The following is a 14,617-nucleotide window of genomic DNA, read 5'->3' on the forward strand; positions in this document are numbered from 1 at the left end:
CCACAATGATCCATCTCAAGATCAGGAATGTACTTCAGTCTTGAGAGTTTGTTCGGTGGCAGCCCAAAAGGGGTGGGAATTAAAGGACCACAGTGGCCTGTGCCACCAGTGCCTTGAAGCTACCTCCTGTACTGACAACAGAGGGACTGGCCCTCAGCTCCTAGGAGCTACACCTAGCCTCTCCTGCATTTTGGGGTAGAGAAAATGCCACACCCCTCTTGATAGATTATAGGGGGGTTGGTCTGGTGCTCTGTGCACACAAATGCTGAGTTCTGGGCCCCGAGAGCTGGCTGCAGGCCAGACGAGTGCATTCGCATGTACACTGATCTGTGTTGGGTAAATTTTGCTCCTCAGTTATCTCTGATTGGTTAGTTTTTAAAAAGCCAGAGAGCCTGTAGCTGGGCAGAAGAGAGGGAGGTGGAGTTCCTTGTCCTGGGCTTGGGGTCTCAGGTAGGAACCATGAGTAGAGGAGGCAGAAGAAGAAGAAGAAGGAAGAGGAGGAAGAGGAGGAGGAGGAGAGAAAAGACATTACTGTGAGGAATTGGCCTGAGGGAGAGAAACAGCCCAGGCAGGACCAATATGGCAAGTAACACAGAACGTGTGGCTGGGAAGTAGCCAGACCAACTTAGAGGATTAGTATAAAGTAGATCTGCCCAGTTATTGGGCTTAAAGCTTATTAATAAATCTAATACAGGGCTGGAAAGATGGCTCAGAGGTTAAGGGCACTGCCTGCTCTTCCAAAGGTCCTGAGTTCAATTCCCAGCAACAACATGGTGGCTCACAACCATCTATAATGAGATCTGGTGCCCTCTTCTGGCCTGCAGGTGAACATGCAGGCAGAGCACTGTATACATTAAACAACAACAACAACAAAAACCAACCAGGAGTCTGTCTCTGTATCTTTTATTTGGGAGCTAGACTGGGTGAATGGAAAAACCCAGCGAATGATTAAGTATCCTACGACAATAGATCTCTGTCTCCTACAGCAAGTCCATTAGCTTCTGGAAGTCTCAGTTTCCTCAGTGGTAACAGAGCCTATTCCCAGGGTATTGCTAGGATTTGAGGGGAGACCACTTCTGTCTGAGAGCAGGCCTCCCTGGCTAAAAAGCACTCTAGCAAACTGCCATCTGTGTTTTCCCAGCAGCCTCCCCACTCTGCCCTGCCCTGAGGCAGGGGAGCGGTTTGGGGGGCCACAGGCTGTGGCCACTGTCTGGGCTCCCTCCACACAGCGAAGCATTGCCTTTCCAGAAAGGACACCGTGAATCTGATCTGTTCTCTGAAATTTCATCTCTAATTGCTCCTTCTGGAGGAGCCCACATGCTCTGAGATCATTCCTCCGTGTGTTCTCTGCTCCTCCAGGACCAAAGCTTAAGCTCAGGCAGACGTTGTTTCTATCTCACAGGGAAGAAGTGGCCAGGGAGGGAAGCTGAGGCCCTCAGCCCTCAGGCAAGAAGCTACTCTGCGGCCAGAGTTCCTTCCAGCAGCTCGGCTTCGGGTTCCTGGCTGTAGACGCTGACAGAGAACAAATCGTCGGAACCAATAACAGACAGATCTGGCTTCTCCCCCAGAGCAGACACGCAGGCAACCTCATGGCACTGGAGGGCTTGGTAAATGCTGGGCCATTTGAGCTCTGGCACTTTCCAGCAAGACTTTCTTCGTGTTGACAACAGCCTGGGGGAAGAGAAAGTGTGTGAAGACTCCTTGGGTGTCCGGGGGCTGGCAGCTACAAGAGCCCCCCCCCCCACTGAGTACCCCAGCATGCCTTCCAAACACATGTGCCTGATTCCTTCCCCTTGGTTGGCTGTCACCAATTCTTTTCTTCTGGTCATTTCTTGGTACCTTGGAACGCCAACTGCTCTTACCTGATATAATTCTTTTCTTGTTTCAGTCACTCCCTAGCCCTAACACTCAACTCCACTGAGCTACACAGAATGTTCCTTCTCCCTTCCTAAAGGGATTTGCTCTATCACATTCCTACCTCCTCTTCCCTTTTAAATTTTGTTAAACTGTTTTTGTTTTATGTATGTGTAAACCTGCATGTGTGTCTGCGCACCATGTGTGCAGTGCCGGTGGAGGCCAGAAGAGGGCGTCAGTTCCCCCTGGAAGTCAGGCTACAGATGGTTCTGAGCTACCATGAGGGTGCTGGGAACTGAACCAGAGTCATCTTTCCAGTCCCCCCCAGTTCTTTGTTTTTAATGGTGCTATTAAATACATTGTATAATTGGTCACCTGACCCAAGCACATATTTAGTACATTCACACTGTGGTGCAACTTCCATCACCGTTAATTTCCAGAACGTTTTTCTTTTACTTTTCTGAGACAGGGTCTCATGCACCCCCAAGGCTGGCCTCTGGTCTTTCAAACTCCCTATATAGCTGAGTTCAAGGTGATCTTGAACTCCTGATCTCCCTGCCTCCACTGTGTTCAGCTTTCAAACTCTTCCACCTTACTGAAGACATGCACATCGAACAGCATCCTCTGTTTTCTTCTCCTCAGGCCCTGCCAGCAGCCACTCTGTGCCTCAGAATTATGAGGTAGTTGTCTTTTTGTGACTGGTTTGTTTCACCTAGCACAGTACCCACAGGTTCGTGTACGTGATAGCACCCGTCTCCCTTTAAAACCCCTTCCAAGCCGGGCGTGGTGGCGCACGCCTTTAATCCCAGCACTCGGGAGGCAGAGGCAGGCGGATCGCTGTGAGTTCGAGGCCAGCCTGGTCTACAAAGTGAGTCCAGGATGGCCAAGGCTACACAGAGAAACCCTGTCTCGAAAAACCAAATAAATAAATAAATAAATAAATAAATAAAAATAAAACCCCTTCCAAATGGCCACACCCTAACATTCACGCTAATGTCTTTCCGGTATCAGCATTATTCCCTCTCTCCGCACACCCTCTTCCTTAAACATGCCCTGCACAGATGCTCCCATGGCGCTTCACGCTCCTCCCATCACGCAAGATCAAGCCATGAAGCAATGGAGGCTAGAGACCTGCCTTTCCTCTTCAGGACAGACTCCTCCGTTAGTGACTGTGTCCCTGTGTTGTATTATAGTAAAGCATAGGCACAGATCAGTGCCCTCAAAATGCTGTGAAGCAAACATCTAACCGGCTTTCCCCAGAGAGGATGGTCACCATTTTTTTGTTTGTTTGTTTTATGCCATTAATTTTTTTGTTATTTATTTATTTATTTTAGTTTCTTGAGACGGGGGCTCTCTGTGCAGCCCTGGCTGTCCTAGAACTCATAGAGATCCACCTGCCTCTGTCTCCCGAGTGCTGGGATTACAGGAGTGTTCTACCTTGCCAAGCTAGGGGATGATTTTTCAACAAAACCTTGAGTGCTCAGGGGAACGAAGGGTACTGAACCCTGCTTCTTGCAACATGGTTTGTCTCTGGTGCTCTGCTGCCATCTTGGTCCCTTGCTCTCTGGCCAGTCTCTGCCAAAGCCGTCCTGTTCCCCCTTTCCCACATCCACATCCTTTCATCCTTTCGGGCCTTCTATTCACCTCCGTAGTACCATTTCTCTGAAGTGGCTCCCTGCCATCTCTCCGTGCCTCACCTCGCTCTGCTGAGCCAGGGAAACAGCTTCTCCCAGACATCCTCCCAGCATTCTGTTTAAACCTTAAAGGGACCCCAGGCGGTAGGCAGGCATGTCAGCGAGTTACCCGAGTGCCAACCTTGGGGCTGCAGGCCATGGCTGCTTGATTCCCAATCATTTGCCACTTGCCCAAGGCATATTCCCATGTTTAGAGCAGGTACACTCTGTGTTTTCTTTGTGTTGACATAAAAGCCCGAGGCTTGGCCTCAGAGGACAACTGCAGGAAAACTAAAGAACAGCAAGGCCGCCTTCTAGTGATTTAATTCCAGGTAAGCAGCAGGGCCTCCATAGCATCACTGTTCTTTTCCACAGAGATCACCAGTGGGGTGTCTCCAGTGATATACTGAGAACTGGTCAGAGTCCTAACTGCCTGAGACGGCCTCGGGTGGGAGGTCCTCCACATGTGGCCTCACTGGGGCAGTGGAGGTAGGAGCACCTTGTCCAATGGGCTGTGGACACAGCCTTCCCCTCCCCCACGCATGCTCTTTCTTGCCGCCCCCTGCAGAAAGCTCGGTTTGACTTGCAGAGAACCTGTTGCACTGGGGATCGCTGCAGTAGATGCTTTCTGAAAGGGACTGGTGGTCTGGGCGGCCCCATCAGTACCCACCCTGCAAATGCTCACAGCCCTGTGAACACTTCCGTGTGCCAGACAGCACAACAGTAGCCTTCTTCTGCCCACTGGGGAGAGGTGCGCGCTTTACCCAGAACCTACTGTGTTTGCTTCCACACCTGACCTGTGCCACTTTGCATACTTAGCTGTGATTTTAAATTTATCTGAACAAAGTGAAAAATTATACTAATGCGAAAATTAAGAGAAAAGCAAAGAAGCCTTTGTGAAGGCTGAAGACAGAGGCTGTGAAATGATCAGCTAGTGGCCGATGGCAGTCAGGGGACAAACCAGGATCTGGAGGAATCCTAGAAACCAGGAAGGACACTGCACTTAGGTGCTTTGCAGATGTCTTCGTGTTTCTACTTCGCTTCTGTAAAAGCTTGTTTATGCTGCGCTGCGCATCCAAAGACTAGTGAATGGACATGCGGCACGCGCATTGCAAATTGAAATAACCTACTGCTAGGATGTGCGTATCATTTCTAAGGCTCCCCGCCCTAAAAGGCATGCATTTATAGTTTGCCAAACAACCGCCAGGGCTGATGGGCGAGGACCCACTCAAGAGGCACTGCCCCCTCTTTCCTCTACCACTTGCCTCTTATTTCACATTTCGCCGGCTTTATCCCTGCCACAAGAAAACTCAGAGAACCCAATTCTGAATTTAGAGCTAATTCCCCTTTCACCATTCCGTGTTTGGACCCAAGAGAGTCAGACAGCACTTATAGTGGCTTCTTGCCGCGCTTGCTCTGAATGACATTTGGGATCTTTGCCCAGCCCATCTCCAACAGCAGTGCCTTTGAGGAGAGAGGCAACTGGAGGCATGTAAAGGACAGGGCTCAGTCAGGCAGCGGTGGCGCACGCCTTTAATCCCAGCACCCGGGAGGCAGAGGCAGGCGGATCGCTGTGAGTTCGAGGCCAACCTGGTGTACAATATGCATCTAGGACTACACAAAGAAATCCAGTCTCCAAGAATAAAACCAAACAAACAGGGCTCACTCAGCCTGCAGCTCCCGCTCGGCCAAGGGTACAGATGCTAATGGTATCAGCAAAGGGGAAGGAACATCCCATTTCCAGGCTCCAACTCCAACACGTCATCATCTTGGTATACCCCGTACCTTCTCGGGAGATTGGCATGTACATCAACAGGAAGCTGAAATGACTTGTGGTCAAATTAACTAAACCCCAAGTCTATGTTGTTCTCCCACAAGCTAGATATTCAACCCAGTCAAACTTTGGATTTGTGGCTTCCGGGCAACGCCTTCTGGCATGTTCCATCATGGTGGGCAGAGTTTCTATGTGACAGACTCTAATTTTAACAGCAGCCAGAGCACTTTACATTCTTAGCTACTTGGACAGAGTGTTCTAGCTGCCCTAGTGAATCCTTTCCTCATCCTCCTGTCCTTAGTCATGGCCTCGGCTGTGACCAGCTGTGTCCACGTGACTAAGTGCTGGCCCTTAAGATGTGAGCAGAAGTAAGTGGGCATTCTCAGAATATCCCACAAAGGATGCTCACCCAGCTGGACCCCCTCCCCCACTCTCCGTGCCCCTGTTTGCACTTCCAGGGGCGCAGTGGAAGGTGAGGGGCCCCTGCAGCTGTCTTTATTGTTAGGGAACTGTGTGGATGGAAATAGGCTGGACAGGGGAGGAGCTTGGTCACGTGATAATGATAGAGCCTTCAGTCACCCAGGCACCCATCCTAAAGACCTCGGTAAAGGGAACATCAGAGGATTAGGCTGTTTCTTTGGGCCTGGAGGGGAACACTCTGCTCCTCTGTAACCTGCCATGTTCCAGTGAGCGCATGGGTGCCTGGAGTGCACACAGGGCTTTGAGGTAGCTGGGAGTTTGCAGCTTTAGAAGCTCTGGGGCCTTCCTCCTCACCCCAGGCCCCCAGGAAGCCAGGGCCACACAGGGTACCTGTGTGTACTTCCCGATGTGCCGCTGAGGTCAGCAACACAAGCCACAGTAACATAGCCGGCAGCAAAGACGGTAGCCAGATGGCATGGCAGAGGTTGGGTGGGGTGGATTGCTAAGTTACATGGATAAGGTGATATTTGGGTAGTGACCTCAGTGACACATGTAGGAAGCAAAGGGCTAGCAGGCCTCAGCCATGATGGCTACGTTCTTTCCAGGGATGCTTCTTTGACCCGCATGATTTCCCAGACTGACCTCCCCCGGCAAAACGAAGACCATTGGCTTTCATCAGCTTTCACCTCCGACTCTATGAGGGCGGTGGCGCCTTCTGGGAAGGGACGACGGTTCAGGGTCTTTTCAGTCTAGAGAAAGAAGACAGAGCCTTGAGACCAGAAGCCACGCCCACTCTGACAAGGATCGAGAGCCAAGGGTGGCGGTGGGGCAGTAGCTTTTCTGTGTTAGAACAAGACTCAGGCTAGCTGAACTGGCTCCAGGACTGGAGAAGATCCCTCTCCCGCTCCCCCCGCCCCCCGGAGTTTCTGTGCCAGCACCAGTTGGTATGTGGCGTTTTTTCCTGTGAGCTCTTTTCTGCATCTAATCAACTTGCATTGACTGTGGTCATGTGAACTCTCTCGGCATCTTGGAAGGGGCGCTACCAACATTCAAAGTCCAATTAACATATTAGGCACTTCTTTAACAAAAATTTAGATGAGCATGCAGTTTTTTGTTTTTAAAGATTTATTTATTTATTATTATGTATACAGTGCTCTGCCTGCAGGCCAGAAGAGGGCACCAAGTCACATTATAGATGTTTGTGAGCCACCATGTGGTTGCTGGGAACTGAACTCAGGACCTCTGGAAGAGCAGTCAGTGCCCTTAACTTCTGAGCCATCTCTCCAGCCACAAGCATGCAGTTTTTACGGCCAGAAAGAAACATCTAGATCATCTAATCCCAGCCTCTCTTTTATAGTGCAGCAGAAAGGTCCTGCTGGAGATCATGTGACTAAGGGATGAACCTCAGAGTGGAACTTGCGGGGGGTCCTTTTCCCACAAACAGCAACAAAACACCATACTCTGCAATTTTATAATTTGGATTCCTGGGATAACTACACGATATAAGGGCTCAGGTCCTTCAGTAATTTGGGTTTCTGTCCTTTTTTATCTTAGAAACAACCTTGTGGTGTGGTATCACGCGACAACCTTGAAAGCAACATCACGGAGACGCTCCGGGTGCAACAGAAGCTGTTCCTGGAGCGCGCTGGCCTGCATCTGTTGTTTCTGCTTTGAACACCTCTGGGGCTCTAAGCTGAAGCCAGTGGCTGGGTTATACCGGGAGATCTGTACTCTATGAGGCTGCCAAGAAAGAAACTGCAGACATGGATCTGGTGGCAGAGCAGGAGTCCTGCTTTGAGTTGCGACAGAGCTCACGAGATGACCTTCCTTTCGGTTTATTAAAGGGCAAGCGTGTCCTGGAAATCCATCTACTTCATGGGAGTTCTAAATCAAGGCTGCATCAACCAGGACCCTCTCCAAATCTCTTGCTCCAAAGCTGACTCTCATGGAGCTGGGCATTAAGCTGATCATAGCTTCCTCTCCGTTATTAGGAGCCCCGGCTTTTAAATGCATCTCAGAATAGTAAGTATGGGCTGAATGTGCAGGGTCTGCCCTGATGTGACACACACTGCTATGTCTCCTGTGTTCCAACGCTAGAGACAGCAGCCTCTCTATAGGTGAAAGGAGAGAGAGGCTAGGTGAGCCTCTCCTTCACCCCACAGATGAAGTGCATGTCCCCCTGGCCCAGTGCCCAGCCTCTTCCCCCTTGCTGCCTTGACCCACCACATCATGTGATCACGTGCTCATCTCAGGCTATGTCTGCACCCCGCTGCTCGGCAGAGAACCCACAAAGGAAACACAAGTGTTTGCTTTCAGACACCAACCTCCGGCAGGACCTTCTCCTCCTCCGTCATGGGGTCTTGTGCCTTCTCTCCTTCCCAGTACCCAGCAGGAACATCCGTTTCCAGTACTCGGTGGGTGGGCAGGCTCTGATGGTCAGTCAGATTCTCAAAGGGCACCCTTGGGTGACCCCATGACGCAGGAGTGAAAACATCCCAGGGGCGATTCTGCCCAAAGGTCCCTGGAGGAATAAAGATAAATAAATAAAAAGACCAGGCAGGTAACAATGTGAACCTACCTTCTAGCCAGAGTGAGGCTTCCTGCTAATGTAGGTAGATCTCCTTAAGACTGCCAAGGCCACCTCAGTGCAGCTAGCTATGTCCCTGGTAGTTTCATACAAAACAAGTATAGGACAATTGTCCCCCGAAAGCAAGTCCCAAAACGTTTCTTACCATGTAAGTGTGCAGGCCACTCACTAATGTACAAGGAACTTGAAAGATAACTCAAGCAGCCACACAAGCTATGGGTCAAGGCACCGTACGCAGACAGGCCACAGTCTCTCCAAGCAGCGGTCTAGGCTATTTTTGTTACTATAGGCCAGACATGCCAGATCTTTAGCCGCCATACAGCTGAATGTCTGCGTGTGATCCTTGTGTTAAAACGGTTCCTTCCCAAAGGGACTGCCTCCAGCCCACTGATTCTGATGGGTTCAAACGTCTTTCTTTTTCTTTTGGAGACAAGAAGCTGATGTTATAGTAGAGACCAAATCCAGCTCCCCAAAATGTTTATGTTGAAGCCCTAACTCCCGCCCCCCTCAAAGATGACTACATTTGGAGACAGGGACCCTCGTGAGGTAATTAGCTTCAAATAAGGTCATGAGACCTAATAATGTTAGTGCCTCTTGTTTTAAGAGACCATAGAGGGCAGCCCCATAATGTGTGCACTGAAACCCAAGAAGATTCCTCACTAGGCTGTGTGGGGACGTGGGAGAAGAAATAACTGTTCGCAGTGCTGGGCGGTGGTGGCGCACGCCTTTAATCCCAGCACTTGGGAGGCAGGTCTCTGTGAGTTCGAGGCCAGCCTGGTCTACAAAGTGAGTCCAGGGCAGCCAAGGCTACACAGAGAAACCCTGTCTCGAAAAACCAAAACCAAACAAACAAAGAACCATTCGCTGAGCTATGAACAGTTGTCTATGACACTCTGCTTGGGGCAGCCTGGGCAGACTTTACCACATAGGATTTGTGACTTGGTGGTGCCCTGGCACCTTTGGCCCTGGACTCGGCAGAGGCAGGCCCTTACCTATATAGGCCCCATCTTTGCTCCACAGGCGCACAGTGCAGTCAAGGGAGGATGACAGTAAACTGCTGTCTCCTTCTATCAGCTCCAGACTAGCAAGATAAAAATGGAAAGACGAGACCTGTAGACGCTGCTCTGCAAGAAAGCGACGTTGGATCCAAGCGAATGGGACAGAGAAGCCAGACTCATTACTAAAAGCATCCTTTCCGCCACCTCCTCTCACACCACGCTCCCTCCAAAATCCCAGGGCCACTCCCCAGACATCAAGTGGGAGGCACAAGAAACCACTTCACAGGCAACCAGCCTGGGTGTAAAAGCAAAGCAAGTGGTCAGAAAGAACGTCCTAGCCAGTTTGTGCTCTCTCTCTCTCTGTCTCTCTGTCTCTCTTTGTCTCTCTCTCTGTCTCTCTCTCTCTCTGTCTCTCTCTCTCTTTCTCTCTCTCTCTGTCTCTCTCTCTCTCCGCCTCTCGCTCTATCCCTCTCTCCTCTCTCTTCCCTCTCTCCTCTCCTCTCTCTCCTCTCCTTCTCCTCTCTCTCTTCTCTCTCTCTCTCTCTTCTCTCTCTCTCTCCTCTCTTCTCCCCTCTCTCTCTCTCTCTCCTTACTCTTTCCCCCCTCTCTCTCTCCTCTCTCTCTCTCTCTCTCTCCTCTCTCCTCTCTTCTCCCCTCTCTCTTCTCTCTCTCTCCTTACTCTTTCCCCCCTCTCTCTCTCTCTCTCTCTCTCTCTCTGTCTCTCTCTCTCTCCCCCCAAACCCCCCACCCTGCCCCGCCCCCCGGCACTGACTCCTTGCAAGCCTCATATGAATCCAAACCTATTAAGCTCCTGAGTGTGCCAATGCTGGGAGAACTACCCACAGACAAGACAAACGAGGACTTGAGATCTCTCCCTTTGGCTCCATGTGGCCCACGCCCATCTTGTTTCCTTGGGGACAGAATGGAAATGCGGTTTTCCTCCTTTGGCCAGCTCACAGGGATTTCAAAAGGATCGATTTGATCATAACAATTGTTTCCCTTCCTTTATAGATTACTGAACGCTTCAAAAGAATGGTACTCACGATGTCACCATGCCGATGTGAGCCCTCCAGGATGTCACTGCTGAGTGAAAAGAAAGAAGACCTCTGAGTAGGATCCTGCAGGAATGAATCCAATACGGGTGTGTGTCCAGTTGGAGGCGACACTGACGTGGCGGTGCTGGTCTTTCTGCTTTAACCCCATAAGTGTGCACCAAGCACCGACTATGTGTAAGACTGGCCCCTCAGTGGTTTGTATTTTGTGTGTATGTGTTGTTACACCATCTTACAAGTAAATCTCTGTGCACATTTGCCACTTCCTTCGCCAAATCTCTAGCAGTAGAACTGCCACTTGCAGCGTTAGTCGCAGGCTGTCAATGCGCCCTCGGTTGCCATTGAGCACTGAGCACCGTCTGCTAACGCATGGCCCCTTTTCCTGGGTCTCTGCTGGCGTCAAATGTTTTCAGGAGACTATTTTTCTGCAAGTCTGCTTTCCAAGGGCTTTAAGAGTAATCCCTCAGCACTGAGACAATTTAATTTTCCCATAAGAACATCGCACTAGAACCAAAGCAATCCCATCTAGGGCTTAACATGAGGAAATCCGCTCCTTACAGTTGGGTGCCTGCAGCTCTGGTCCCTGGAGGCCATACTCCTGGATGTTGTAGACATGGACAAAGCCCTGCTGGTCAGCCAGGTAGGTGAGGGTGTCTCCTGCTGTCACCACGATGCTACTCACCTGGGATTTTCCTCTGGACTGAGAAACAGCAAAGGCGAAGATAATAAATAAGAAGGTGACTCTGGCAGTGGTGGCGCACGCCTTTAATCCCAGTGCTTGGGAGGCAGGCGGATCTCTGAGTTCGAGGCCAGCTTGGTCTACAGAGCCAGTCCAAGATAGCCAAGGCTACACAGAGAAACCTGGTTTATAAAACCAAACCAAATCAAACTACCCAACAACCAACCAAACAACCAAGACAGTAACTCAACCCTAGCCAATTAGAAATCTCAGGAAGCTATCAAAGCAAATATTTAGAACCTGGCAGACAATCCTGATATGAAAGCTAAGTAAACAAGCAACAACAACAAAAACAACAAAGCCAGCGCATAACCAGAAAGTTACCTGGTTGGTCCCCCAACTTACCGGAGTGAAGTTTGCAAGGGGCCCAGCCCCACTAACGAGCTTCCAGAAAGTGACAGAACCTGAGGAGGGGGGGAAGCAGTAAGGACTGGGTTAGCCCAGGCAACCAAGGGCTCTGATGTGCACTGGGCAGACCCTGTGGTCTCACACCAGGGGCAAACATCTCTTCCTAATGTGCTTTGTCAGAAACATTGAGGGGCGGTTTTGATTTAGATCACTCTAACCAGGGTGGCCTTCTTGGCAGGGGAGGCTTGTTTGTTTGACTGTTAAGGACAATGCAATATGTGCCTCTCTGGGAATTAATGTCTCCCAGTTTGGGGTGTGTGTGTGTGTGTGTGTGTGTGTGTGTGTGTGTGTGTGTGTGTATACTGTTTTGAACACTTGTCAGAATGTTGTACCTGGCCTAGTGGCCTCAATTCTTGCCTGTGTTTTACATGTAAGTTCACGTAGCAAGCCTTTGTGAAGTGGGGGGCCCCATGCATATCATCTCCTCTTGGGATAGCTGCAGAACCCTGCTCTTCCCTTAGGAGAGGGAAGGGGGGCTGTGCACATCCCCCCAAGTTAAGCAGAAAGGACGAAAATGGTTCAGAAAGGAGTCAGAGACAGCTGAGCCCCCACCCCAGCCTCCCAACAGCACCCGATGCCAAAAGACCATCAGCATGGGGCTGAGACAAGGAAGCAGAGCTAGGCCCTCTTGCTGGTGACAAACAACCCCATACCCTGGGACCAGTTTCCTCCTCCCCAGCTAACAACACAGCACTGGCACTGCCTTTGCAATTTTATTAAAGTCCTAGAATGTTTGGCAGCTGAATTTGGGCCCACTTGCTATAGCTGGAGCTTGGAGGTCATGTTCCTGGGTAATGGCCCGTGCCGAGCCCTTACTTCCTCCTCCCTAGAATGTGGCAGCTCCAACACTGGCCTTAGCACCCTGCTAGCTCTTCGCTACGTGGCCCTTTGGCCTTCCTTCTTTGGTTCCTCTGTGACGCTACCTGTGGCTGATTATGCCACCTTCCCTGGAGGCTTGCTTTTCTGTTTAGCGCAATTTAGTGCAGTCAGCATGGGCCTCGAGCCCTCCCTGGGATGCTTGAGGTCAGCCTCTCTTGAAGGTGTCCTGGGGCCCAGCAGGAAGTAGGAAGAGCTGGGCAGAGAGATGTGGCTGGGAGGAAGATGACCTGGGGGTCTAGCTACACGACTGCCTTCCTGTAGGGCAGGCTGAGGTTGACACAGGCTGAGGGGCTAGCCTGGGATCTGTAAGGCCAGCAGTGAAATCGCAGAGGGAGCTGGGGCGGCGGGGGTTGGGGGGGGGGGGAGAGTGGTGGTGGTGGTGGTGGTGGGTGCTTCCTCACCCAACCTGGACCAGGATAGCCTCATCTCAGAAGTGAGAGGCCTCACCTGTGGGCCCGTTGCTGATGAGGGAGGCAGCTGCTGAGTCCAACTTTGCCACCCGGGTCTTTAGAAAGGCGAGTCGGGAAACACTTCTGTCAGGATCTGGAAATGAAAGGAGGCAGCTCTTTGGTTTGCTTTCACAATATTCCTGCCTGAGGCGGATCGCTGTGAGTTTGAGGCTAGCCTGGTCTATAAAGTGAGTCTAGGACAGTCAGGGCTACACAGAGAAACCCTGTGTGTGTGTGGGGGGGGGTGAGGAATATATATCCCTGTCTGTTCCCACTCCATCAAATCTCTCTCCTCTCTCTCCTCTCTTTCTTCTCTCTCTCCTCTTTCTGTCTTTTCTCTCCTCTCCTCTCTCTCTCTCTCTCTCTCTCTCTCTCTCTCTCTCTCTCTCTCTCCCAACATGCATACTCAGCTCTCTCTCAAACATATAGCTGCCCTAGCTGCATTTGGAAAGCAAACAGAGTAAGGTGGCCTCCTTGGCTAAGAACCCATCAGGGACAGAGGGGTAATGTCTTCAGCAGCCCATGGCCCCTCCAAGCCCTTGCCCCTAGCCATGACTTCTAGAGAATGTGGCACAAGCTACACGGAGAGGTTGAGAGCTCTGAGAAACCCTTGCAACATAAACAGCCAAGTGCCCTGAGGTCAGGGTGGGCATTAGCCCAGGATGTGTGGACGTGTCCCCTCAAAGCACCCCTGGCTGAGCAACTTTTAGGACATCTTTAATTAATTCGCCTGCACAGCGAGCAGTAGGCTGCTGTCAGGAGGGGAGACTCCTGGGAGCAAATGGGAATATTTGCTCATGACCTGGGGATCTGCATCCCTCCGTGCTTATTCTCCACCCACAGCTAAGCATGTCCTATGGATAAGGCCTCGTGCTGAGCGTAGGACAAGCGGCAGCAGAGACTCAGAACTAAATTAAGCGAATGAAAACTCCCAAGAAACCATCAAAATGCTGTTGGTGTGTTCAGGAGGGGACAGAGTCAGGGAAGGTGTCTCTAGTGGGCTGTGTTGGCCAAGGCAGAGAAGACACTGTGGAGAAGGCAGGTATCAAACCGGGAGTCAACGGATACTGCCAATTCCTGAGCAAATTAGCCCAGTTCTACATCCCCAGAGATGCCTCATCTGCAGGGTTTGTGACTCTATCCCTAGTCCCCTGGTGTCCTTTAGTACATGAAATGCAAATATTAAAAAAAGATTTATTTATTTATTATGTGTACAATGTTCTGTCTGCATGTGTGCCTGCCCACCAGAAGAGGGCACCAGATCTCATTATAGATGGTTATGAGCCATGTGGATGCTGGGAATTGAATTCAGGACCTCTAGAAGAGCAGAAGGTGCTCTTAACCCCTGAGCCATCTCTCCAGCCCTGTGAAATGCAAATATTTGCCAGTGAGTAACAATCTTATGAACCTACCTAAATCACCGCCTTCAAGGGCCACAAAGGACATTGTGGAAAAGGAGCCTGGGAAATGCACGGGCCTTCCATGGCCCTCCCTGCACCAGGCTGGGGAGGGAGCTTCCGGGAGGAAATGGGATGCTGTGTGTAAGTAAGGGGCCAGAAACTGAATGCTTATGGCCCCCAATTTTCAATATAAGGGTACTAGGAAGTGGGCCACGTTCATCCCAGGGATGGCTGCAGAGGCACACAGTGTGGCACAGGCGTGCCAGTCTCTTTCTTACCCATGTGGGGTCCAGGAGTGTGTTTCACCCACTGACACCTCAGCTGTGGCCATCTGTGTCAGGGAGAGGACCTTCTCTTTCACAGGGGCGACCACACAAGTCCCTT

The 14,617-nt window shown here is 50.9% G+C and overlaps 1 protein-coding gene across 1 annotated transcript in view; it reads right to left on the bottom strand.

The window, feature by feature from the left end:
- Nucleotides 1-1,326: 1,326 nt before the first annotated feature.
- Nucleotides 1,327-14,617, bottom strand: part of LOC127203295 (WD repeat-containing protein 49-like) — a 41,983-nt gene continuing 28,692 nt past the window's right edge. Inside the window, exons 11-18 of the mRNA XM_051162083.1 lie at nt 12,832-12,927; nt 11,443-11,501; nt 10,917-11,058; nt 10,350-10,389; nt 9,301-9,389; nt 8,046-8,242; nt 6,364-6,470; nt 1,327-1,671 (exon numbers count right to left, since the gene is read on the bottom strand). Coding sequence (XP_051018040.1) covers nt 1,455-1,671; nt 6,364-6,470; nt 8,046-8,242; nt 9,301-9,389; nt 10,350-10,389; nt 10,917-11,058; nt 11,443-11,501; nt 12,832-12,927 — 947 coding nt within the window. The 3' untranslated portion in view covers nt 1,327-1,454. The remainder of the gene's footprint in view (nt 1,672-6,363; nt 6,471-8,045; nt 8,243-9,300; nt 9,390-10,349; nt 10,390-10,916; nt 11,059-11,442; nt 11,502-12,831; nt 12,928-14,617) is intronic.

The sequence above is a fragment of the Acomys russatus genome, chromosome 19, assembly GCF_903995435.1.
Source record: "Acomys russatus chromosome 19, mAcoRus1.1, whole genome shotgun sequence".
NCBI lineage: Eukaryota > Metazoa > Chordata > Mammalia > Rodentia > Muridae > Acomys > Acomys russatus.